The 26,568-nt window shown below is 49.5% G+C and overlaps 1 protein-coding gene across 1 annotated transcript in view; it reads left to right on the top strand.

Annotated features, from left to right (window-relative positions):
- The window catches only part of B4GALT5 (beta-1,4-galactosyltransferase 5), a 39,976-nt gene extending 29,480 nt beyond the window's left edge, over positions 1–10,496 (top strand). The window contains exons 3-9 of the mRNA XM_075768340.1: positions 1,499–1,612; positions 2,370–2,494; positions 3,178–3,294; positions 4,146–4,333; positions 4,568–4,690; positions 5,199–5,300; positions 7,410–10,496. Coding sequence (XP_075624455.1) covers positions 1,499–1,612; positions 2,370–2,494; positions 3,178–3,294; positions 4,146–4,333; positions 4,568–4,690; positions 5,199–5,300; positions 7,410–7,557 — 917 coding nt within the window. The 3' untranslated portion in view covers positions 7,558–10,496. The remainder of the gene's footprint in view (positions 1–1,498; positions 1,613–2,369; positions 2,495–3,177; positions 3,295–4,145; positions 4,334–4,567; positions 4,691–5,198; positions 5,301–7,409) is intronic.
- Positions 10,497–26,568: the final 16,072 nt, after the last annotated feature.

Consider the following 26,568-nt stretch of genomic DNA (forward strand, 5'->3'; position numbering starts at 1 on the left):
TCTTAACTCTTAATCTTAGCCAATTCATTCACTTCACTACACTGCAATTCTGGGTTTATTAAATTGCTCTCAGGATAAATGTGTGAAACCTTTTTGCTATCAATATGTTCTTGAAACTAAATGTATGCTTAATTTGAAAGGTTATGGCTGCTGCTTTAAAAAAAATCTGAATTTTACACTGGGTTCAATAAAATAACTTATAAATCTGGCTACTTACTGTAAATTGATTTTGATGGGTCATTTGCAACCCTTGTGTCCAAGGCTTTGCAGAGCTTCTTGGACAGCTCTTGGGAGGTGGTGGGCGGGACAGTTTTGTGTCTGGGTGCCTGAACACCAGCTGTTTTGTACCGTGCTCATGAGAAACCAGGGCTGCTCTTGCTTTGAGTCAGCATGGTGAATGTCAGCCCCACGATGTGCAGCTGGCTGCTGCAGGAATGCCTATGCATGGTAAGGTAATTGGAAGGGATGAGACCACCTTGTCCTGGTAGGTCTGGGGGCTGCCTGTGATGGGACTAGGTGACTCAGCCCTAAACGGCCGCTTTCCAGGACCTCTGTGGGTTGTAAGGTTGGTGCTGGTGCCCTGGGTGCTGTGGGACCAAAAGGCCAACCCTCCACTAAGCGTCTGATATTGGAGAAAGTGGAGAGGCAGCATCCTCCTGTAGCAGCTGATGCCTTGCTACAGGCAGGGAACTTTCTCTAGTGCCTAAAATAAAGGTCATGCATGGCTAAAGATGCCTTATGTAAAGCTGGTCACTTTACTGTAGAAAGCAGAAATTCATGGTTATGTAAAATCTCCTTAAAACATCTACAGGTATAACAGGCTGGAGGGGTTTTGCCCAGGAGGTAAAAAGATGCAGAGGAATGGGGGGGCTGGAGAAATGTGTCATGCTGGGCACTGCTGTGTCTGCTGGGGCATGGAGGCTCCTCTCCTCTTGCACTATGCAAACCAGAGGAAAGGCTGTGTGTAATGTGATAGTTTTTATTGATCCTTTGAGGAGGATGCAAGGCAGGATTTCCCTGTGCAGACTGCTGCAATGACAGTCCTTGTTGGCATTGGGACCTGTCTGGGGACTTTCCTCTCTGAGCCCATTAGAAAAGGACCCACTGGAGGAGCGTGTCCCCTCCTGCTGTGTGTGGTCCTTAGGGATAAGGTGCTAAGTAGCTTTTCCTTCCAAGTGCCATGTGCTCCTTTGCTTTGAGCTGTTTGTGATACCTAAAGGTGACACTCAAAATTCTTCCTTTGGCCAGAAAATGCGAAGGTTTCTTTGGTGTGGCGTTGTCTAAGGCAGCCACCTGCCCCAGGATGGGGATGAGTACCCAGCTGGATTGCAAGTCTAGAGCTCATGCCACATGGGGACACCCTCATGCTGATAGGGACATCCTCAGCTATGGGTGGCTTTGGAGTCTGCTCACAGTGGCACAGGGAGGTGGCTGGATATAACAAAGACTAGTCGCTCAAGTGTAAACTTTTATCTTTTTTTTTTCTTCCATTCCACAGATTATCCTCTTGATCTGAACCACAATGACACCTTTCTGCAAGCCACAACATTTCTTCCTGAAGACTTTACCTACTTCCCCAACCACACCTGTCCTGAGAGGCTCCCTTCTATGAGTGAGTAGTACCCTGGTGGTCCTGTGCCCCTCTCCTGCTCCCTGTGGCTTTGGAGGGTGCATTGTGGCATTCCCTGGCTCACTGGTGTTGCACCTCTCCTCGTCAGGCAGCTGGGGATAAATGGGAGTGCTGTTTGGAGCCCAGTCCCCTCCTGCGAAATCATTGTTTACCCACTCACACAAATTAATCCCTGCTATGTCGGAGGCATGTCTTCCTGCCAAAGCAGGAGCCCATCACTTGGCAAACACAAACAAAAGAGGAATTGTGCACTAGGAGCTGGTGAAAAGGCTCAGCCAGCCCTTTTCCAGAGGCAGTGGCAGTGGGGTGGCTCCCTTGCCCCTTGGCAGTGCTGCTGGTCCTAGCCCCAAGCTGTGCTGGGTGCAGCTGTGCTGGGCAGGGGCTGGTGCAGGAGACAGGCTGGACCCCCTGCAAGGGAGGGGTCTGTGTGTGCTGAAAACCTGTGTGGAGGAGTAAGGGGGTGCCCTGGCCACTGCAGGTCTCTGAGAGCTGCATCCAGCAGTGACCACGAAGGTTGAACAGAGCTCACCTGCCGAGGAGATGGAGGTGTTATGAGTCATGGCAGCAGCATCTAATAATTTTTTGTTGGTGCTTGGGGAAAAGAAGAGGCTGTCTGCCTTCAGTGCTGGGGACAGTGGGCAGGGATGCAGCAGAGCACTGCGCCAAGCAGGCACCGAGCTGCCCCAGGACCACTGCCATTCCTGACCCCCTCCTCTGCTTCTCCCTGCTGTCTCTGCAGAGGGCCCCATCGATGTAAATATGAGCGAGATCACGATGGAGGATGTCCACCAGTTCTTCTCAAAAGACTCTTCCATCAGGCTGGGAGGCCACTGGAAGCCGAGTGACTGCCTGCCTCGCTGGAAGGTAGCTGGGGAGCCCTGTGTCCCTGCTGAGTGCAGAGGGTCCTGGGTGGGTGGTGGGAAGGCAATAATGGGAATGTCTCTGATGTGCTAAAGCTCCAGAGTAATGAATATAAGGATCTCTGAAGTGTGGGGCTGCAGTGCCTGGGTGGGGCAATGCTGAACTCAAGGGCTGCTTTAGTGATGCATGAGTCAGCTTTGAGTTTCTGCATGGACTACTAAGGAGTTGGGCAGGGAGCTTGCCTGCCTGCTTCCACGCTGCCGAGCCTCCTGCTCCACCCACCACCCTGTCTGGGGTAGGATGTGACCCAGAGAGGCACGGTCACACTGCTGGGGACTCCCATCCCTGGAGGGAGGTGGCTTTGGGCAGTGTGGTGGCAGGTCCTGGCCCCACTCCTGCTGTCCCCAGCACTGGGCAGAGGCAGTGGGTGGGGTGCTGTGGGTCTCCCTCCCACTCAAGGTTACGTTGAATTTCCTCAAGGAAACAATACTGCAAAAACTGAATAGGAAAGCTGTGCTGTGGCGGTAGAAAAGCTGTTCCAGTCCTACATGGGAGAGCCAAGACACTGTGTTTAGTGCTGCTCCCTCTCCTGTAACACCAGCTAGTCCTGCTCCCCAGCCAAGGGGTCGGTCAGTGACAGAAGCCACTGGTTCAGTACAGTAAGAGCTGTGTCATCTCCCCATCAGGTGGCGATCCTGATCCCGTTCCGCAATCGATACGAGCATCTTCCCGTTCTCTTCAGACACCTTATTCCCATGCTGCAGCGGCAACGTTTACAGTTCGCCTTTTACGTTGTAGAACAAGTGAGTGAGCTCTGGGGTGGTCGGGGTGGCAGCCTCTGGGGCACCAAAGTGCTGTGCTAGAAATGCGTCTGCAGGAGCTTCAGATAAGGCTGCAAGTGTAGCTCTGCACTGTGTCCTGGGGCATTTACCTGCCAGATCACATCATTTAAAGGTTTGGGGTTCATGTTGCAATGTTTAAGTTGTCCCATTCTGCTGAAGAGTGGCACAGCTGAGAGGTGTGTCCAAAAAGTCTGGTTTTAACTAAAAAATAGAGATTCAAGGTGTTTCGGGGTTTTTGGTTTTTTTCCTAAATCTTGTATTGGAGGAGATGTTAAAAAAAAAAAAAAAAAAAGACAACTTTGAACCAGATATTTGCAGTTTAAGTAATGCTGCATTATTTTTGTATGTATCTGTAGTAGTTGCAGGGAGCATCCCCCAGACACAGGCATGGCCTGACCAGAGTTACACATTTCTTGTCTGGGCAGTATCTGGAAGACTTTCATGACTGTAAAACAAAGACTGTCATTTGATATGTACATGAACCTGTCACTTAAGCTACCTAGCTTCATCTGGCCAGTAAATGTACCTCCATATTTAGCTCTGTCCTAAAAAGATTGATCAAAATTGTGTTTGTTTTTTTAGGTGTCGGAGTAAAAGACTTTAGCATCTTTATTTTTGCTCCTGCACAGTAAATTGAATATTTAAGTCTTGGTTGATCTCACTAGTCTGTCTGTTCCAATACATCATTTCCTTTTGCGCAACTGATTTAGGAGCAGGTTGCCCTCTGCAGTTTTCTAGACAAGACTGAGAATGCACATGCAGAGTGTGAACTGCACGGGGCTCCCCCTGAAAAGGAACTCTCTCTCCCCTAGGCTGGAAACCAACCCTTTAACCGTGCCATGCTCTTCAATGTTGGCTTTCGGGAAGCAATGAAGGACTTGGACTGGGATTGTCTCATCTTTCACGATGTGGACCACATACCAGAAAATGACCGTAACTATTATGGGTGTGGACAGATGCCGAGGCACTTTGCAGCCAAGCTGGATAAGTACATGTATCTGTAAGCACCGTTCTTTTTCCCCACTACCATAATAGCTAAGGAGCCAGTGTTAGATTATTTTTTTTTTTTTTTTAAAGGCAGAAGATGAATCTCAATTTGCTTCTTGGGCTTTGTGCGAAGTGAACATGAGAGGGGAATAGAGGAAAGCATCCTCACAGCTCAGGCTTTCCCCATCACCGGCGGGAGAGCTGCAGTGCTGTAAGGCTCTGCCCTAACTTCTTCTCTCCTATTTAGGCTCCCTTACAACGAGTTCTTTGGTGGGGTGAGTGGCCTGACTGTTGAGCAGTTTCAGAAGATCAATGGTTTCCCTAATGCCTTCTGGGGCTGGGGTGGTGAAGACGATGACCTCTGGAACAGGTATGGGCTTGGCTCAGCTGGTGTCCCTGAACTCCGCTTCTGATGATGGTTCTGCGAGCCAAGCTCTGCACATACCGCAGGGGAAAGCGTTGTCACCTCTGCAGCCATTGCTGAGCTTGCTGTGCCCACTTCACCCGGGCTGGGGAAGAGCCAGCCTGGCTGTGGTGGCTTGGTGGGAAAGGGGGCTGCTCCAGCCTGTGCAGGTGGTAGGTTGGAGGCAAACAGAAGGGTTGATTGGGAAATTACTGGCTCTGTGTGCAATATCCCATGCTGCTGCAGTTGAACTGATCCAGGCTGAGCTGAAGACTTGAGGTGCTATGTGATTTGCCTGGAGCCTAGGCTGGACTGGGGAGGTTTGCATAGCTTACGTGCTGGGTGGAGAGGCAAAGCTGCTGTTGGAGCCCCAAGCACACTAACTCCACAGCCCTGGCAAGTGCTGATGGCACAGCAAATGCAACAATTGATTTTTATTTTTTTGTTTGTTTTGTTTTCCCTCCTTCTAACACAGAGTGCAGTATGCAGGCTACTCGGTGACTCGACCAGAAGGAGACACAGGGAAATACAAATCAATTCCCCACCACCATCGGGGAGAAGTGCAGTTCCTAGGAAGGCAAGTCCTTTTTTTTTTTTTAAAGATCCAAAAGCCTTTCACAAAGTCTCTGTACTGTGCACAAGGCTCCCTGCAGCTGTTTGAGGGTAATACACCCTTAACTCATGAAGGAAACTAACTGTAGGAGATGAACCTAGTTTTGAGTCAGAGGATGATAGTCGCACTGGTTTCATCCAATGATGGTGTATGCAAATGGTGAGAAGGCAGCAGCTCCAGCATACTTCCACCACAGCACTGAGATGGAGCAACTCATCTCTTTCTTCTGTTTCTGCCTCTTGGCCCCAGACCGGGCTGGGTGTACAGAGCCCCTAATTCAGGGTTTGCTCTCTTGTGAGACTTTGGACATCCATCAGGAGCAGTAACTGTCCCCTGTATGTAAGGAGCACAAGTGAGGCATAAACATTTTGTCTTTTTTTTCCTCAAAAAGCTGAATTCTCCCTGGTGCTTTCCAGGAGGGCTCCAGCCCCTTTGTCCAGGACCCAGGGTTGTTTTGGGAAGTACGAGGGTTGGTTGAATGGCTGCTTTTGCCAGGGGACCTTGGTGGAATTTGAGTCTTCTGAAAGCTATGCAACAGAAAACTGAAGAAATAATTTTTTCTAACAACTGCAGGAATTAACACTCATAGGTGACAATCTGCTGGACAGTGCTAGCTCTGCTCTGCAGAGGGGCTCCTGGCTGCTGCTGGCAGAAGGGGCAGCAAGGAGGGTTTATGCCGCAGACACCATTTGAGCTATCTGCTGGTCGTTTTTGGGAGACTTGGCATTTGAGGTTATATCATCTGTAGCCCTAGTTTTCATTTCTCTGTCAGAATGCAGTTGGTAAGAGATGCTTCTCTCGTTTCACTCTTGAAAAAGAGAAGTCTGTTTTGGCTTACAAAGCCATACTTAGTCAAATCCCTGAAGCATGGAAGGCTGAGAGTGCAGTGGGATTGAGCTCTTGCTCCTAATGGGTCCCTGGTCTCCTGGCCCCAGCCAGGAGCCCTAGTTCAATGTCAGCTGGAGTTGTGGGTCAGTGCTGCAGGAGGGGGGAACTGTCATGAAGATGGGCAAGGCAGTGGTTTGCCCAGGTGAGGCTGATACCTGTGCGCTTGAGTGCTCCTGCATCTGCTGCTGTGTCTGGAGCCCAGTGCCCAGCCTAGGTGAGGCTTAGCAGTAGATATCCTCAGTGTCCTGCCTCTGAAATCTCTGCTTACCTCTGCTCTGCACTTACCCACAGGCAAGTACTAACCACTGCCATATAAAAGCCCTGCTGCTTCTCCCACCCAAGCAGGGGACCCAGCACCTCGCTATGGAGAAGGAAAGGATTCGTCAAGACACTAAGTGTCCTGTCCATGTCCTGATGCTATGACCTCTTTGAAGCCAGTTTTGGCACTTCCCTCTTTGCTCTCACCTGGCATCTTCCTCCCAGCACATCCCTTCCCTGGTGCTTTTTCTGTCCCCTGGTCTCAGCCCCAGTTCCTATTTGCCTTGGTGCTGCTGGACCCCCAGCACTGTGGAGCAGACAGTGTTCTGTCCTGCTGAGCTGTTTCAGCTTATTTTATTTTTTCTGTCCCACTCTTAGCCCTTATCTCCTCATGCTCCCCCTAAATTTGGTTGAGGCTAGTTTTGTGCACCAGCTGCAGCTTCCTTCCCGAAACCATCACTCTTCTAGTTTTACTTCCTTGTCTCCCATCTCTTGGACTAAAACCATTAGTTCTGCTCTTGTTTGTGGTCCAGTTTCTTAAAAATGGAAAGGACTACATCATCCTTCAGCTGCTTTTCTCCAGGATGTTTTGGCTTGTGAGGGCTTGACAGGACCCCCCCAAGCTCAGCCCACTCCTGGGAATTGGACCCGCAGGCTTCAGGCAGGAGTTACAGGTTGTTTTGACAGCTGAGTGCTTGCACAGAGCATTTTGCTCTTCATCAAGTGATGAACTGTAATTTTCTAAAGTTTGATGTTTACCAGTATAGAAAATGTGATGGGTATCTTTATTAAGGGCTCAGAAATTCATTGTTTTGTAGCTGCTGCTGGGACTAGCTGTTTAAGGGTGTTTTAGTAGTGTTGGGAGGACTTTACAGAGCTCTGTGGGATATGTAGAAGTGACTCTGGCCTTTGGTTCTCATTGCACAGGTATGCCTTGCTGAGGAAGTCAAAAGAAAGGCAAGCCCTGGATGGCCTCAATAACTTGAACTACTTTCCAAACGTCACGTATGACGCCTTGTATAAGAACATCACTGTTAACCTGACACCAGAGCTGGCTCTGGTGACCGAATATTAAGAGGAGAAAATAACTTTACTCTGCCCTTCACCAAGAAAGCACCATGCTAGACTTTCTTTTCCAAGGGTTATCGAGGACAAGCAACACTTTGTCTAATGAAGGATCACAGTATTTTGGAGAATAAGGCTGAAAGTGCACGCACAAATTGCCCTAGCTGTACCAATCCAGCCCAATATTCGTGCAGCAAGCTCAGCAGTCTTTCTTTTTTCTGCCACTTGCTTTCTGGGTTTCAGGACGATTCAACCTGCTGCTCTTGTCTCCACATTCCTCCTCCAGCAATCTCCAGCACCGGGACTCGCCTCAGACACGCTTTCTCGTCCAGGAACTGGCTCGGCTGAGGGACTCTGGCTTCTCGATGGCGAACATCGGGAGCTATTTGGTCGGCGGCTGCCCTGGTGGGAGATCAAACGACTTCTGATACCATTCTTCTATCTCTGTGCGGTTTTTAAAATGACCTGCTTGAAGTGTATACAACAGAATCGCTTCTTAAAGAAGTGTAAGTGTAAATATGCTGTGTAAATTGCCCCTTTTAATTTTTCTCCTATGGCTCAAATCCAAGCTAGAGGTTTACCTATGGTCACTCATTCTAGTCCTGAATTCTGTAAACACTTGTGTGTGCATCACTGTACTTGTGCAAAGCGTTCCCTTTTAAGCCAGTGAGACTGCTTGCATGATTTAAGCTGTGCATATGCAGGAATGTTTGTGGGACAGGGCCCTAAACTTTCCAGTGTAGTGGATGAGAAATACAGCTGTGTCATTGCTCATTCCAGAAACCACAGGGGTGGCTTCTTCCAGAGAGAGCAAGGAAATGGGAATACTTATGGAAAACCTCCCCTTTCTGTCACTTTTGCAACATGATCTACAAATGAATCCAAAAGCCATTCAGAATAAAATCCCTTGCCTGTTGCTCTCTGTCCTACTGATGGCAAGTGTGAGCTTGGCAGATTGTTCAAGAGCTCTCATCCGTGCCGCTGCAGGAAGCGCAGCTCCTGGGCTGGCTGCTCTTGCCGACGTGCCGTCCTTGGGACGGGGCAGCTGGCTGCGCTGCCCTGAGCTCGCCCTGGACTGGCAGCGCCCTGCTGTCACTTCTCTAAGGTGATGGTACAGTTTGGGAGGTTGTTTTATTTTGTATTTATTGTGTAAATCTAGCAGCACACCAAACTGCTGTAAGTCAGAACGAGATAGTTCACTTCGTTATCACCATTGGCACCTGGCAGCGCTTGCACAAGCCCAGCTGGTGGGACAGGTTAGTGAGAGAAATGAAGGACATGTGAATCAAGCCCATGAAAACATGAGGACTGGGAACCAGAGAGCTTGTTCCGATGGCCCATCCAAACAGGAGCGCCCCCTCCCTTCTCCCATCTGCCTTCCCCTCCTTTCCACGACCGCTGTGGGCAGGCTGGCTTCCAGGCTCTCCTCCCCACTGGTATCCAATCCAGTCCTTACGCAGCTCCTACACAGTCACTTTTACTGGACCTCTCTGACTTAAAAGTAAATACATTGGGGTTTGCTTTTTTAATTTGTATTTATACATAACAATGGTGGGTACTTAACCTCCAAAGTGCTTTAACTTTCTTTTTATTGTGTTGTTTGCCTTCAGTTTCCTTAACTTCTCATGGTTTACATTGTTTTCTCGGTTCCGTGGACGTATGATCCCCATACACATCTGTTGTGGGTGTGACTGCCCAGGGCATTCCTAACTTGTATCCAGAAAATGTTAGTTTAGAAAACATGACTTCTTGTTGTGTAGATCTTATCGGCCAGTATGAGAGGACAGCGAGCCTGTCCTTGAAAAGCGCTGATGAGTTTGTAACTTTGGTTTAAAGTCTTTGAACTTACATGTGCTTTAAACTCGCTTCCTGAGGGGATTCAGCCTGGTTATTTATAGGCAGAGGTGAGGATTTGCTTTTTACGGCGCATATAGCAATAAAGACTTCTGCTTCTGAATCTCAATCTTTTAATTCGTATGGACCCTTTTCAGATGCTGAACCCATGTCACCCTGCCCCTCTTTATGTTCATCTTGAGACCTTGCTAGAAATCTGTCATTGTTTAATGGTGCTTCAAACAAGGAATGTATTTCAACTAGTCCAAGTTCACTACCCCAGGAATCATGCATGTGTGTGTGAGTAGGTGTTAAACTACCTTAGTCGGGATCCTCAGCCTTTGATGTGTACCTGACACCCATCGCACCTTGTGTTGAACAAAAAGCCATTACCTCTGCTCAGAAATGCACTCTGTGGTTGGCACATAAAGGGTCCATCCCCCCCAGCAGCATCCCTCTTCATAGTTCCTTTGTTCTAATCACGTTGAATTTTTTTCCCTTTCAAAAATGTGGAATATCTGAAAATGTGCACTGTTAATCTTATCAGCTATGTCAAATACTGTATAGTAAATGTAAACTTTTAAAAACATACTGTCAAGCGCATGTGCTGTTATGGTGTAAAAATTCTTGTATTAGGGAGAACTTGTACATATTCTGGCAGCTGAAATTCAACAAGGCCACTCATTCGCCCCTTCATGTCAACACTGTTGATCAGCCCCACTGGAGGGCAGGTCCTGTTTGATGCTGATTTTTTTTTTTTAAATGAGCCATGTGGATTTTATTTGCAAAACTGCTTATTGACAGTTCATTATCTGTAAAGCTCTGTTTCTCTAAGGGAGGTACTGTCTGAGCAACAGCCACAAGCTTTGGGTAGCTCACCGTCAGAAGTGGCTTTAAAAAGTAGCTTTCCATCATCATGGCTTTTGAGCTTGCAGTTATGTTTTTAAGAGGTGCCAGGGGGACATTTTTGCACTGAAGACTAGTGTTTTAAAACACACTTCTCAGCAAAGCAATCCTTTGTGTCATTACATTTATTTACCCATGTGTTTGTACATTTTTGTATTTGTTAATTTATGAATGATTTTTTCAGTAAAAAAACACATATTCAAGAACAAAGATTGCCGTGGTTGCTTTTTTTTTTGGTAGGAGGTGAGATCTGTGAGCCTGGAGGTGTAAGTGGTTATGAGACCTGATGACTGGAGAAGGGTGAGCCCAGGAAGCTAAAAGCTGGCTTGGTATTTCTCATTTGGGCTAGACTCGCTGCCCAGAAGTGAACTGAGCTCAGGGAGAATGCTCCCCATGCTCTCAGTACTCTATATGCTAAAGCCTTTCTTCCAAGCATCTGCTTCAGCATTGTACTGATGGAGGGGCTGCCTTGCGGGAGGCGGGTTTAGGATGATACTTGGCTGAAGGTGATGCAGGGCTTGGAGATGTTGATGGGGAAGGTTGGTAATTATATTTTTTTCATCAACAAACCCAGGCAGACAGGCGAGCTTCCTTGCAGCAGCTTTAAAATATCTCTCCTGCTCTGCAGTGTACAGGCATGCTAGAAAAAGTAGCTGGCAGCCCCCGGTTGTTCCAGGCCTTGCCTTTATTTAGCTCTCCGTCTTCTGGGAACCTTCCTCCCACCCACGGTGCAGGGTGGCAGGCTCCTTCCAGCCGCTGCCCAGGGACAATGGCCTCACCTCCCACTGCACTTCCAGGAATGAGGGTGGGAGCCCATCTCGTTCCTGGCTGTGTGCTGATGGGAGTCCCTGGCCTTGGTTTGGGAGGATCCCTATGGCTGTGTCCCTTCACCGGTACCCCAGTTGTGAGGATTTCATTGCCTGTGTCACCCCTGCTGCAGCTGGGCTTGGCAGGGGCTGGGGGAGATGGATGCACATGGAGGAATTTGGGGTTGCCCCTATAACAAGAAGGGTAGGGAAGCCTCCAGCCTGTGTTCCAGGTGTGTGTGTGTGTGGAGCTCCTCACTGGGGCCAGCTGAAAAAAGAAGAGCTGGGAGCAAGCCCCCTTTTGCATGAGCTGTGCTGGGAGGGCACTGAAGAGAGGAGCCGTGCAGTGGGCTGGCTTGGCAGCACAGCTCTGGCACAGCCACTGCTGCCAAACAGCAGCTGCAGAGCAAGGCTTTCCTCTAGTGCAGCCTACACCTGCGGGGGAGAGTGCTCCCTGCTCAGGCAGGGAAATAGCTCAGCCTTCTGTGCTGCAAAATCCTCGAGCTTTCCTGCAGAGTGTATAAAAATCCCCAACCACCAAAACAGGGTGTTTCCTCCTAGTTATTCACCCCTTCATTTCCATGTGACACAATCAACCTGCCCAGGATGGCCTGGGCTGGGAGCTGGAGCCACATACATCCTGGGGCACATGTGGCTGCAGGGCATCCCTGCCTGCCTGGGAGGCACTACCCGGGGGGATGCCCTGCTCGGGATCTGGTGGAAAGGCTGGGCAGGAGCTTGGGGCAGGGTTTTCTCTCCTGTTCACATGCATTTTTATGGCACTCCCCAGCCCCAGTGGGCTGGGAGGTGTGAGTACGGGCACTGACATGGGCTGGGGAGAGGCAGGGGCGCTGGTCCCTGCACTGCAATGACCATGAGGTGGTACTGAGGGACTAATGATGCTTTGCATCTACTCCTTCCCCTTCAGAGCACCTGCTCTAGAAATCAGGCTTTTTCTGAATATCTGATAAATACCACAAAAACCATAATGACTTTTTTCTCCCAAAGATTTGTGCAGCCTGCCAGAGGCACCAGAGCAGGAGTGGCTGTACCCATGTAACTAAAGACAAGGGTATGAAAATGATGTGGCCCCTCTCGTCAAGCAGACAGAGATAAATTACTCCCATATGTGAATAGGGCTGGTGAGTCCTGACAGTGTCTGCCCTGGCAGGATGAGGCCAGGCTGTCTGCCTAGCAGCCATGGCACAGCCCCACTGCTGGCATGTGGCATAGGCACGTCCCCTGGTTTTAGCCGGGCTCCTGCACAAGGTGATACCCCTGGTGAAACCTCAGTGCAGCTTCAGAGGCTCCTCCAGCACTAGGTAGCCATTTTTAGGTTAGAAGTTTCTGGTTGCAGCAATTTTCATCTCCTTTAGAGTTACTAATTATCTCCCGGGAGCAGGTGAGTTGGGAGGCAGTGCCATGAGTCACCAGCCATGCTGGAGCTTCATGCTGAAGAGAGCCATGGCTCTTGGGTTGGCCTCTCTCCCCCCTGCAGAGGGAAAAGTGCTGGCCCCCACGAGGCATGGCTGGGGGTCCTGCTGGTCCACCAAGCCCCTGTGTTTGCTGCTCCAGGCATGCTCCCCATGGAAAGGGCAGGGTGTCCCCAGATATTTATTCCTCCCTTGGGTGGACAGTAGTAAAATATTGACTGTTATTTAAGAGGGGCTTTTGGTAGTCAAGAGGCAAGAGAAGTGAACAGGAGCAGCAGGATCACAGAGAATTAACTGCAGCTCTCTGGCAGCTGCCCTAGTAAATCCTGCTGGGGAGGACTTCCCCAAAAACCCTTTCCTCTGAAAGACTCTCCCAGATACGCAGCCATGGGCTGCCAGCAGCCCCGCTCCTCTCCTATGATCAGTACTGATAGCTCAGCCCCACAGCCATGTCTGCTGCACTGCTGCCTGCCCTTAGCATCTCATCTTCCACTGCCCTAGGTGCCCCCTTTGCCCACCCTGCCTGTGCCCACCCAGCTCCCTGCTGTGCTCCCAGCAGTGCCTGCTGGAGCAAGGAGCCTTGGTGATGTCCCTCCAAGGATTTCAGGCACCCCCTAGGCTGTGCCAGCACCCTACTGTGCTCCCCCAGGAAAGAGGAGAGCCCCTGGTCCCTGGTGCTGCCCTCCTGCACAGCAGCTTGGCTGCCGGAGAGAGTCAGGCCAGGGCTCCGTGACATTCATCTGGGCTTGCAGGCTGTGCTATCTGGGAAGTGATGAGCAGGGCCACAGGCACCAGTCCATGTCATAGCTCCCAGGCTCTCCAGCACCACTGATGACACTGCATGCCTGTTGAATTGCTTTTGGATAAGAAAACAGCAAAAAGGGGAAAAAAACCAATAACTCATCCGGTATCACATGGGTGAAGCAAGAGCAAACACTCCACTGTGAGCAGTGGGGAACTGGACTTGTCCTTTACCTCCATTGACACAGTGGATGCCACCCCCCCATGCTGGCGGGGATGCAGGACAAGTGGGTGCATGGTTGGGCTGTGGTGGCTGGGCCAAACAGGCAGAGCTGGTCAGCCGGAGAGATCTACAGGATGCCGGGACATCCAGTTGAGAAATCGGCTCCTTCAGCACCATCTCAAGCTGCAGGGACAGCAGGCAGCAGGGCAGTTTCCAAAGGCCACGAATGTGGTGGCACATTCAGGACTCTCTTGCACGACTGCCCACGTCACTGGGACCATCTGCTCACTAGTGCAGCAGTTTCCCAGTGAACAAGAATGCTTCCTTGACCACAAAAAGGTGAGTCACCTTGTGATAAGTGCCTCACTGCGGGGCCGAAGTGATCCAGGCAGATCCTCCCTCCCCTGCTCTGCTCCAGGAGGTGTCAGGGATGGGCAGTGCCTCCCTGGGAGAATCAGAGTAAAACCGATGGCCTTAGTGCAGTCCATGCAGCCACATCTCAGCCCTGCTGCAATTTGCATTCGCCCACAAGACGGGCTGGGTACCCGGGTTGTTGGGGTGATGCAGTGATCCTTGTGCTCACCAGGAATCTCTCCTAGGCACCCAGGCTCCTGCCTCCCCACTCTCATCCTGGCACTCCTGCCCCTCTGATTGCATTAAAACTGCTAATCACATTATCAGGGTGATGGCCCAGGATCCATCACAGGGGACATGCGTACCAGAGGCTTTGTTATCAATAACAGTGTTTCCAGTCCATGGCTGAGACCTAATCCCTGAGCCTGAGCTGAGACCTTCCTTTGACAAAACAAATTCATTCATAATTCACAGCTGCTTCTGTAGCTGGAAACTTTTCATAGGTTACTGAATGGCCTGGAGATGCCACGGGCCCTGGCAGCCAGCCCCAGGGCAGGGGAAGGATGGAATATGCTGTCTTTAACAGAGCTTATTTCTGTTGAGGTTTAGAGCCCAGGTAGAGGAGGGTCAAATCAGCCAGGACTGGGGTTTACAGCAGCTTGAGAGTTACTTGAACACAGGTCAGCTTTTTTGCCTGAGTGACTGTCTACCAAGCTGCTCACTCTGCTTCACTGCCAGAGGCATTTAATTTCAACAAAAGCAACCACATCCTCTGCAGAAGGGGGCTGCACCTCCAGCTACAGAGCGTGGGTAGGGTGGCTGGATCTGCTGCCCTCAGTCTCCTGGCCAAACCTCTGTTAGTCAGACACTGGGAGGAGGTAAAAAGGAAAAGCTGCAGAAATACAGCTCAACCCCAAACCAACCTGCAGGGAGAGGGAGGATAACAGCCCCCAAGCCCCTTCACCCAGCTGCAGCCCTTATTTCAACAGACTGCAAATAAGGCAGGTACTTCAATGCAAACTCACATAGGTGCCGAATAGCGATGTGAAGCTGGAGAGAGTAATTAGTGCTTCCACCTTGATGAGGAGCTGTGCCCACAGATCCCCATCCAGCCCAGAGGGGACATGGGCGACGGGGCAGAATCCCACAAGAGCCTGACCTTGTCACCTTGTTCTGGCTAACCACTCTGGGGTAGGATGCTGATGGGGCTGAGGGCGTCAAGGTAGGCCGGGGTGTGCGCAGGCAGGGGGCCAGGCCCCCAGGGAGGCCCACAGATGCTCAGAGGAGGGCTTGGGAGATGCTCTGCAAACAGCTGAGCCGACCAGCCTGCTCCGGGGGTACCATGAGCCCACAGCTGAACTGCCAGGAGGGCGGCGAGCATGTCGGGTCCTGGAAGGAAGGGAGAGCCCCAGCCCCTCCACCTCCGAGCTGGGAGCACGAAGGGGCCGGGCCGCGGTGAGGGACGGGGGATGCTCGGGCGGGGCTCGGCGGACCGCGGTCCCAAAGCCCCATCTGGCGGCGGGCGGCGGCAGGGAGCCAGCCCGGCCGCGGCCCCGGGTCTGGGGACACCCCAAACCCACGTCCCACTCCTCCTTAGGCACGACTGCGGGGCCACCGGCAGCTGGAGCCACCCACGCGTGTTTCCCCACCGAGGCACGGCAGAAAAGCCGGCCGGCAGCCCGCCCTGTGCCTGGCCCTCGCAGGGTCCTTTTCCTCGAAGCCCCAAGGCTGGCTGACAAGCCACAAGACTGACGTCCGCTTCCACCCTGGTTTATCCACAGCAGCCGTGACAAGCGGTGTGCGGTGCCGACCCCGCGGGGTGCCACGGTGGGTCGTGCCGAGGCTTTGCGAGTCCCGGCCGCACCGGGCTGGAGCTGTGCGGTGGGAAGAGTGAGCCTGAAAAGAGGAAAGCAGAGAAAGGCCTTCGGGGGTACAAGGGGATGGGACAGGGCTGTGGGCAGCCTGGGGATGAGGAATGAAGGGAAAGGAAGGCGCCATAGGATGGTTTTCCATTCCCAGAGGCAAAAGTTTTTGGCCCAGCACCCAGACACTTGCTAATCAGGGCAATGATGCAACGTGGACAAAATAAAAAAAAAAAAATAGCTTGGGGGACAAACTGGGTCCAATTCCTGCAAGACAGAAAAATCTCAGGTTTTTCAGGGATATTTAAAAATGCAGAGTGAAAGCCAAGTGTGAGTCTCAAAGTGCCCGAGGAAGCTGAGTCGCCGGTGGGTAAGCAACCGCTGGCTTTTGCTTCCTTGGCACAAGACAAAGTCTGGCCTTGAAGATGCTCCCAGGCATCCTTGTGACGCTCTCCTGATTTCTCTTGCAGCTGTCACTGCCAGGAAGAAATTGTTGTAACTGTTTTTCAGTTTCTTAGTTGCTTTCTTATGCACATTGCCTAGCCATGGGAATGCCCGGTAAGGATGTCCATTTCCACTGCCCCTCTGCTGAGCAGACCTGGTGAATCTGTTGTGGATTTTCTTGTCCTGTGACAAAAACCAGGGAAAGTTCTGAGCTGAAGAGAAACATTTGTCCTCAAACTCAGATATGATGTTTCATGTTCATGCTATTTTACCCTTCTATTTAATCCTTTTCTCTATTAATATTTACCAACATAATGTTTTTCTTCTTTTAAACAAAGTCAAAGCTTTGTTTTAAAGAAAAAAAGAAAAGTAGAAAATTTTTATTTAAAGCTTGGGCACTTTTCAGCTCCCTCTTTCCTCCTTCCCTGCCTGTTTTGGCCCAAACTGCAGTCTGATTTTAATGAAATATATTACGCTGTAGAAACATCAGATAAACCTGCCTAGCTCTAATGCCGTCAGCCTCCTGAAACAGAGAGCTGCGTGGTCTTCCTCATGCCAAGGAGATGGACAGAGGGAGGTGAAGCCACTTCTTTCACAGGTGTGGGCTTAGAAACCCAAGTGCTCTTGCAGCTGCTTTTGTAGTAAGGCAATAGTTCCAGCACCCCTGCTCTCGCTGGGGCTCAGCGGAGCTGGGTTCCCCTGCCCTGCTCATCATCCCAACTTTTCGCAGCTGCCTGCCTTTGTGTTCCTTCCTCTGCCACCAGCACGGGGAGTGCTCCTTCCTCTGAATTTTGAAGTGCAGCATCCTCCTGGGTGCCTCCAGGAATCCCCATGGCACTCCTGGCCCTCAGCCCCTCAGCAGAGATCTGGCCAAGTAGTGGAAGTTCCCCACCCTCTGATGCTTTTTTTGCACAAACTGGCTTTCAGAGGGAGAGAGCAGGAAGCTGGGTTCTCTGCGGCTGTACGGTCTCTGCAGGAGGTGTGAGCACATTTGTTACGTTCTGGCTGTCTGCCTGCACAGGAGGAGGTTGGGATGTAAGTAGGGACAATTTAGGAAGTCATTTGGAAAAGAAGACAGGTGTTTCTGTACATTCCATGAGTCTATCATCTTGAGAGGTTGGTTGTTTTGGGTTTTTTTTTCCCTTGTGGGAAGTTCCCAGGGAATAAGGTGTCCCTTGGAAAACCAAGGTGTCTTGAAGGCTTAACTCCCTCATCCTTGCTCCCAAACCCTGTGCAAGCCAGCAGCAGCAGCTGCTCCCCCGGAAGCATCCCCTGCCCCAGCTCCAGGAGCGCTGGGTCCCACCACGTGTGGTTTAGGATGCATTGAATATTTAAACTTGATGCTGGACTTCTTTCAAGTACCGTCTCCTCTTGAGACACTGCAGTTCATGTTTTTCTTTAGTATACACGAATATCACAAAGTCTGACAGTGGTTTATGTTGGCGGATTCCTGCTGCCTTCATGTCTCTATCTTGTGTAAGTTGGATGATGTGAATCAGTTTTTTTGGTGTTCTTATTTGGTAAACTTAGGTTCATGTTTTGGGAAACTCACCCCAGTGCTCTAGCATAGTCTGTGGGTATAAATTTACTTTGAATTAATGCTTATTGCCAACATTTTTCAAACTAGATATTGAATGAGAGAGTGTTTTTAGTTAATATAAACCAGAGTCAATTTATGATGACAAAATACTGCCAGATGTGTTGGGGAAAAGACAATCTCCTGAAATGTTTGGCTAAAGTCAAGTTAAAAAACAGTATTTTGTTCTTTGTTTGGTGGATTCCCAAAGCCCTGCACCAGCAGGGTGGGGAGGCCGTTTCTCACCAGCCGTCTTTTCCAGCTCTCAGTTGTGTTTCAGGAGGAGGATGGAGACCGATGTTTTCAAATAGCCTTTGGCAATGACTGGTAGGTAGGGATCTACTGAAACTCAGCTGGTCTGTTTTGGCTTGGGGTTTTGTTTGTTTTTCTTTAAGATATCTTCAGTGCAAAATGTGTTTATGGGTATTTCACTTGAGATTAATCTAAAAGTGCAGAGCTTTAAGCATGGTGCTGTACTTGGACTAGCAACTTCCCACACTTTACCAATGCAAACACTTTATGGATGCAGCTGGGATGGGCTGTGACGATTGCAGCACCAGGCAGCAGCACCTTCAGGCTCTGCAGCATCCATCAACAAATGGCTTGTGCTTGTGAGCTGAAGGTTGCTGCACCCTGTCACGCAGTGGTTAAAGTCACTGAGATGTTTTGCAGCCTGAGGGGCTGAAGACCCAGCCGCTGCTCAGAAACACCTGGGTCCAGACCTCTCGTCTGCAGTGCCTGCTTGTGTCTTATCACCATGTGGCTTGGCTGCTGAGCCCAGGAAGGCAGCTCTCGCTCTATGAAAATGTTTCCTAGTGTTGACAACCTGTTCACACATGGGTATTTGACTTCATTATATTTTTCATTCCTAAATAACTTGGCTAGAATGGGAATGCAGGGGCTTCCATGGTCCTTGCTGATCTCCTCACCCTTGCTTGATGAGCTACTCTGCAAGAGCTGTGACAGTCTCACTAGCCAACAGCATATGGTGTCTTCCTCTCCCCATCCCTAGGGCAGGCAGAGGAGCACAACATAGCTGCCTATTTTTTCTTGGTTCTCTGCCTGAGGCAGTTGTGGGGCTGTGTGTATATGGAGCAAGGAGAGATTTATTTGGTTGAGTAGGATATAACAAGATACTGGAGTTATTAGTTGACTTTCTTGATTGCTAAAGCAGCCTATGGCTAAACTCATAATGCTGATAATGGTGTGCCAATATCGCTGGCTGTGGGCAGGTCACTCCTTTGTCCCCATGCCTTCTGCTGGGGCTGCAAGGGCTCTGTCAAACCACAGGGTTATCAGCCCTGCTGCAGTGAGCTAGGTTCAGCCTCTCACAGGAGGCTCTGCTCCCTGTGGGGCACACATAGGGATGAAGGGTCCAAGGCCCGCTGAGAAATATGCTCAGAGATTAAACAGCAACCTCTGTTCAGACTGGTACAGCTGTAGCCATGTGCATGGTTTTAACACAGGATATGAGTGGAAAGGAGGAACCTCAAGCAATCAGGTGAAAATAATGTTCTTGGGATAAAAATTATAAATGTGTATCACAATACTTTTTCAAAACTCTCAAGGCTTGCATTGTGCTTCCACATCAGAGCAAAACAAGGGTACACTATCTAAATCAGTGCTGATCTGAGAGGATTAATTATGCTCAAGAGCAGATTCATACTTCCAGTGGCTTAAATTTAAATAGTTACATCCCCTTCCCTATAGTGCAAGTTTTCTTCCTTGCTTGCCAGCTGTCAGATCTTGTGATTTTTGACTGTATGACATGCACTTACAAAATAAAGACATTAACAAGTTACAGAAGCAATAACTTTTCCATCTTTGCAATCACACTGCTTCTCAGAAAGGCAGAGCTCCTCTCTCACTGCAGAGCTCCTCAGGAAGGCCCGTAAGCATCTGCAGGAGGTTGTATGTGCTCTAAGCAGCAGTTCAGAGTTTCCAATGTCAGATGTCCATTCAGAATGATCTAGCCCATTTCTTACCCAAACGTACCCAGAAGAGTGATGGCAGATCAGGACTTTTATATTATTTTATTTTTTTAAGGGGAAAGTGTACTCACCCTCAGACCTTTCTTCAGGTCAACAACTTTAGGCTGAGGTCCAGCATCTGTGGCATGTCCCTGTTCAGCATGGCTGCCTCTGCCACTTTTGAGGGATTTCTGCAGTGTATTGAAAGATGACTGGGATCAAATTGTTGGCAGCTTCTGTTGCAGTTTGGGTATTTGTGTGCCCAATCTCTGTACCAGACTAAAAATGAATCAGATAAGGCAGGATGGCACTGGGGTGAGTTGAATTCTGTCTCTGACACTGTGACCCTGGTTTCTGTCCAAGCTTCTGGGGTTTTTTTCCGTCCTTCTTGGGCACGGAGGTGCCTTGCTGGGGGCTGAGCAGTCACAAGGGGACAGCTCTGCACGGGGCACAGAGCTAGGTTCCTTTGCCACAGGATGCTGCAGGGAGTGAGCATAGAGCAGAGACCACTTGCCTGTCTGTGGGCTAGAGTGCTTAATGTGAGCACTGTGGTGTACCGAGTTAGTTGTGCTAAACCAGTGCAGTTTCATCTGAAAGGCTTAGGGCTGTACATCTCTGGAAATCCTCTGGGTAAGCCCTGTGGCTCTGTGTGCCAAGGAGGATGGGAAATTGCTCCCTTGGACACTACTGAGGTGGTGTGAAAAGATCAGAGGAGCAGGTCTGGTCATACAAGTGGCGCGGGGTTGCTCATTTCCATGTGGTGCTCATCATCCTGCAGACTTGTCAGCAGAAATGCCTGGAAAAGGTGTGCTGTGCCAGCAAAACCTTTCAGCAGCACCATGACCCCACCACTCCAATCGCCATCGAGCCAAATCCGTAGCTGCCTTTCTCCCACCTAGAAGTCATCCCTCCTTGAAACCAAAGCATGGAAGTCCTGTGGAGATGCTGCAGGTGGTGGTTTGGGCAAAGTTTGTCCTGCTATGATGGCTATGCACCTGCCACCATGCCCTCTGTAGCAGCCTGTTTCAGCCCAGTCCCAGTTGCAGCACAGAGCAGGTTGGCAGAGAGCACTGATGCTCGTTGCTGCTTGCCTGTGGGGAGAGGAGGGACATATTGCTGGAAGTTTTGGAGATGTTTGTAGTTTGTTTTGTGGGGTTTTTTTAACCAACCTGGTGTGGTGTTTGTTTTTTTTTTTTTAACCAGGAGTCCAAAAGTGAGTAGAAGTGAGAGTCAAGAGAGCCACTGAATATCAAAATGTTGATGTATCAGATGGAGATGTCGATAGAGTCAAGGCTTCACACCCTGCATTTAAAACAACACAAGCATCAATATGTTTTCCCTCTTCAAGCAGAGCTGGGTACCTGACACTGTCTGGCAATGATGGAGAAAACTGCAGTGGTCCACTTTCTCAAGCTGAAGACTGGACACATCTATGAGGACATCGGGAAAGTTGTCCTCAACGGGACAGTTGTCTGTATACACATACCAGAAACTTTAAAACTATCATAGTTTTGCTTAATCCTGGATTGTTTAATGCACATTTCAAATTTCAAAGGGATAATAATCTGTGCTCCTGTGGAGTTCCTGTCTCAGTTCTTAGAGTCCTGCAAATAATACAACTAAAATAAATCTTGTAGTTGCATGCAAATAACTACTCTCCCTTCATTTAAGTAACCATAACTAGTTCAGAAGTGCCCACGGACTGCCACTATGCGTTGTCTTTTATAAGCTCCTTAAAGGGTCCTGCCATTTAATTTCCTATTAAAAGTCTATTTCCTATTAAAGGTTTGATGCCATGCCTGGTCCATGCTGACCACAGGTCAGTGCTGGGGCCGGTGGACTGTGTAGCTGCTATCCTGCTCTCCCCCTTGGGCTGGAGCTGCAGGCTGATGGCCCAGTGGGATGCTGGAGATAACTCCCAAGTGGCTTTGTCCCTTCCCAGATGGCAGATGTGCATCAGCAAGGTCAGAGCAGACCTGTGGCCCAGGTAGGATGAGGAAATCTCAGACCCCAGGCTCTAATGGGGAACGCAGCTCTCAGATATCACTGTCTGTGGGATTAGTGTGGTCTAACACATGCAGATATTTTAAACATTAGCAGCTTTTCTAAGGTGGAGCAGCATGTGGGTGACCCGGGAAGTCTCCTTTCTTCCTGCTGGTGGGAATTTCCCTTTCCTCTCTTCTCCCTCTGCCTGGAGCTGGACCTCTGCAAAGGAGATGAGTGTGGCAATAGATGGCACTGCTGGAACGGGCTGGAACCTCTGCCTTTGGTGCCATGGCCTGAAGGGCACTGCTCTGTTCAGGGGGCTGCGCAGGGCTGGGGGCCAGGGCTGACTCTGGGCGTGCATGGCCACATGGGTCTGGGCTTGGTGTCTGAGCTGCATATACATAATTGGTCAAATCTGGTGCAAAGTGGCTGCAGCAAGACTTTGCATTCCTAGCTGAATTTCTGCTGCAGCAAAACTTTGTTAGCACCTGAATTTCTGCTTCTGTTTCCATGCATTGGGGAAGGAGGCTGCCTGCATCAAAGAGCATCTCTGTAAACTTCTGTCTGAAAAGCTGGAGCAGCAAAGCAGTTGGCAGCTGCCCAGCACAGCTGGGAGCAGGAGGAGAGCTGTGGGGCAGAGCAGTGATGCCACAACTCTGGTCCATGCAGGTAGATCTGCTCGGCTTGGCAGAAGTGAACATGAGTCCTCTCTTGATGCTTGGTGCCACCAGGTTCAGCTGCAGCCTCTCCCTGGTGGTCAGCACAGCATCTTGGCTGCAAACCCCTCCTTCACTTTCACCTCCCTGGGTTATGGTCACCAGGCTGTTTTAACCCAAATATTCCTCTATTTTTCATTGAAATACTGTAACTTATGTGCTTTGAGGCACACAAACCCCATGGAAGAGATCCTCAGCTGCTGTGAGCTGTTGAAGTGGGTTGTGGCAGAGCAGCCCAGCATCCATGCACGGACTTGTGCCTCGCAGCAGACTGTGCAGGTAAATGCTGGTTTCACAGTGCTCAGTCAGGCTCTCAAGACTCAGCAGCTTAGGGTAAAAATACAGAGATTTCAAAATAATGAGTGTTGGGTGCTATTGATTTACTTCCTGAGGGTGGCAAGCGACAGAGCTTTATTTTGGGCTGGAATCCCTTTTGTGAAAGTTACTGCTCACACCAGGACTGAGATTCCCATTGTGCTGCCCTCTCCCAGGCCAGATCCAGACCCCATGAACCAGCTGAGAAGCTCCCATTGAGCCAGAGATCCGGGGAAGGAAGGAGAGGGCTGTTGCCTGCAGTGTCATTAGGAAGAAAGCAATTAAATCCTTTGAAATCATCTGCGCTCTGGTTATCCACCTTCATAATATCCCTAATTGCCAGTGAGAACCTGCTTTAAGACAGGCACTGAGGCAGATTGATTCTGCTTCATGTTGGCTCTCCAGCACTTTGTTCTTTTTCCAGTTTGATCTCAGCAAATGCATCTTCTCTGATGACTCTGTGCTGCATGGGGGACCAAAACACGCTCTCATCACAAGACAGACTTGCTCAGCTCATTCACAGCCCTGGCAGTTTGCTGGGTGTAATCTACAGAAAGATGAAAGCCGCTTTATTCTTTCTAACGCATGACCAAGTCAGCTTGCTTCGAACATGAATAATTAAAGGCCCACGTGCATTTGTAAATGCCTACATTTTAATTAAAAAGCAACCCCCTCCTTGAAAATTTAGGCAGCAGAAGTGGCATTGTGCTTACCAAAAGAGAATGAATTATTTATATGATATGCTCTGCTCTTTAAACTACTTGGGTTTAATGTACTGCATAGGCACTCTGTATTGACAACAGTGCTATTTTGCTTCCACTTAATCATCACAATTTTATTTATTTATTTATTATCAAGAACAAAAATACCCATCTGATACTTCTCTGCTGTGCTGCTGACAGACTGCATTTCCTTCCAGTCTTATGTCACAGTAATTGTGTTTTTGCTGTAAAGAGGCTGTTTCGCTGTCCGCTGTAGTACTTGGTGCCGTGTATGAAATGGGACATTGGCGTTTGTCACCATGGTGGTGCTGATGCTGATTTGTGTTTTGCTTTTTGTGCTTTATGGGGGTTCTGCTGGTTCCAGTTCATCTACTCACTGTTTTAATAATGGACTCCTCTCAGGCATTTATTTTTAGGGTAATGTCGGCCCTGTGGTTTTTTTGGCTTCTCCTGTTTCTCCTAAAGTATCCTGCAGCCATGGCAGCAGTTCAAGGTGAATTAGAAAAAGCAGCTAGAAGCAGAGGACAAGCTGCAAAGCCAATACGTGGATGTAGCCAGGGGATGCTGGACGACATGGCTGTTCTGGACTGGTGCACCTCTTTTACATATTTTGGTTACCAATAACTCTGAGCTTTACTTTCCTAGAGTTGAATTTGTCAGAACCTCCACACACACGCACACGCTTTTGGACAACTTAGGAGACTCTGTTCAAGGGGACTGGGTGCCTCAAATGGATGTGCTGCCCTGTTCCCCGTGGTTTTCAGCCACTGCACTCATGTACGATCGTGTCACTGCACACAGCTGATGTGGGGTGCAAGGTAAAGAGGTTTGTACAACTGTTTTCAGGGGAAAAAGTGAGAGGTAACAGTCGTCAGATTCTGGGAGGTGTAACTCATGCCCTGTTCTCCCCATAGCAGCTGTAGAGGTCTTCCAGCCTCTGTTCTGCATCTTGCATGCAGCATGGGTGCAGCTTGCCCCTTTCCAGGCTTATCTAACCCTTTTTGGTATATAGTTATCCGCCCATGCTTGCTGCACAGTGTGAGCACACAGTGCTGCCGGGCTGACACAGCCCTGGTTTCGTGGCATCACTGCACAGATTTAATAAGCATTATTTGCCAGAGGCTTGCCCGGAGCAGGGGCAGCACTGTGCCTACTGAATTGCCACCTCCCCCAGCTGGGTCACAGGCCTAAAAGCCCTGGCTACACGTTGAGGGCAGCTTGGACCTGACTTTGATACAAAGCAGAAGGTTTTTGATAGAGCTGGGTGGAAGAAAGCTTTAGGGCTTTGATTTAATTTATTTTTCCTTCCCATTTGGAATTAGTCTGCAAAGCTACCAAAATTATTTCAGATAAGGTCAGTCACTACTTTCTTGTGATAATTTTAAAACATTTTAATTTTGATCCCCCCCCTTCATTTTCTGTCTGTTTCAGCTATCAGTTGTTGGGGGGGGGTTTATATTTGCAATTCAAATCACTTGGGATTCAAGTTGCCCTGTTACTCAGCAGCCTCCTCATTGGGGTTGTTGTGTTGGTACCACAACCCATTAGTAATTGCACACTATTCAGGCACACAGGGATGCTGTGTGCAATCTCCTGACTTCTCTTCCACAGTCTCTTAGTAAGCAAAGGAGTTTTGAGTCTTGGTAAGATGTAATGAGCTGCTGTTACTCCCACAACAGGCAAGACTGTTAAGCAGGAGCAGCTTAGGAAACCAGGAATCGATGGGTTGCAGGAAAGGTGTTATTGCGTGTCCTGGTTTCAGCTGAGATAAAGTTAATTTTCTTTCTAGTAGCTGGTTAGTGCTGTGTTTTGGATTTAGTATAAGAATAATGATAACACACTGATGTTTTCAGTTGTTGCTGGGTAGTTGTAGTGTCTACACTAAGTCAAGGACTTTTCAGCTTCCCACGCCTTGCCAGGTGCACAAGAAGCTGGGAGAGCACAGCCAGGACAGCTGACCCAGACTGGCCAAAGGGATATTCCCTGCCATATAACGTCATGCTACATAGGTAACTGGGGAAGCTGGCCGGGAGACAGATTTGCTGCTCAGAAGCAGACTGGGCATTTAATTTGGGGGGTTTTTTCCCCGCATGTGGTGAACAATTGCATTTGTGCATCACTTGTTTTATTATTATTGTTACTGTTATTCTCTTCCTTTGTTAAGGCAGTTATTAAACTGTCTTTATCTCAACCCATGAGGTTTTATTTCCATTCTCCTCCCCATCCCATTGGGGGAGGGGAGAGGGGTGAGCAAGCCGCTGCTTGCCAGTTACTGGCTGGGGTTAAACCGGGTTAAACCACAACATTGCATTACAGACATTTCTAGGTGCTGGGTCGTGTTTGATAGATTAATAACAGGTTTTGCTCATTTAAGATAAAAGGACATCAGCTGGGAGGAAATGGAGCAGAGACCTGTGAATGCTGCTGCTGGGGACACTGAGCTTCCAGGCTGGTGTGGCCATGAAAAGGCAAACTGAAAATTGCTGAGTGTGCAATGTGAGGTGGTTCCAGGGGTGACACTGAAAACCTTAGCTGCCTTCTGAAATACCAGACTCCATTGGGTTTACATGGCAAGGTTTTCATATCAGGAGGCTACAGGGGTGGCTTCTGCAAGAAGCTGCTAGAAGCTTCCCCCATGTCCGATACAGCCAATGCCAGCCGGCTCCAAGACGGACCCATCGCTGGCCAAGGCCAAGCCAATCAGCGCCTCTGTGATAACATATTTAAGAAGGAAAACAAGTTAGAGGGAGCTTTTGCAGCTGGAGAGAGGAGTGAGAAGGTGTAAGAAACTCTGCAGACACCAAGGTCAGTGCAGAAGGAGGGGCAGGAGATCCCCCTGCAGCCCATGGTGAAGACCATGGTGAAGCATGCTGAACTGACCACAACCCCCATTCCCTGTCCCCCTGTGCCGCTGGGGGGGAGGAGGGAGAGAAATGGGGGGTGAAGGTGGGTCTGGGAAGGAGGGAGGGGTGGGGGGAGGTGTTTTAAAGTGTGGTTTTATTTCTCATTGCTCTACTCTGTTTTGCTTGATAATAAATTACATGAATTTTTCTCTAAGTTCAGGCTGTTTTGCCCATGACAGTAATTGGCGAGTGATCTCTCCTTGTCCTTATCCCAACCCACAAGCTTTTTGT

The sequence above is a fragment of the Balearica regulorum genome, chromosome 16, assembly GCF_011004875.1.
Source record: "Balearica regulorum gibbericeps isolate bBalReg1 chromosome 16, bBalReg1.pri, whole genome shotgun sequence".
Classification (NCBI taxonomy): Eukaryota; Metazoa; Chordata; class Aves; order Gruiformes; family Gruidae; genus Balearica; species Balearica regulorum.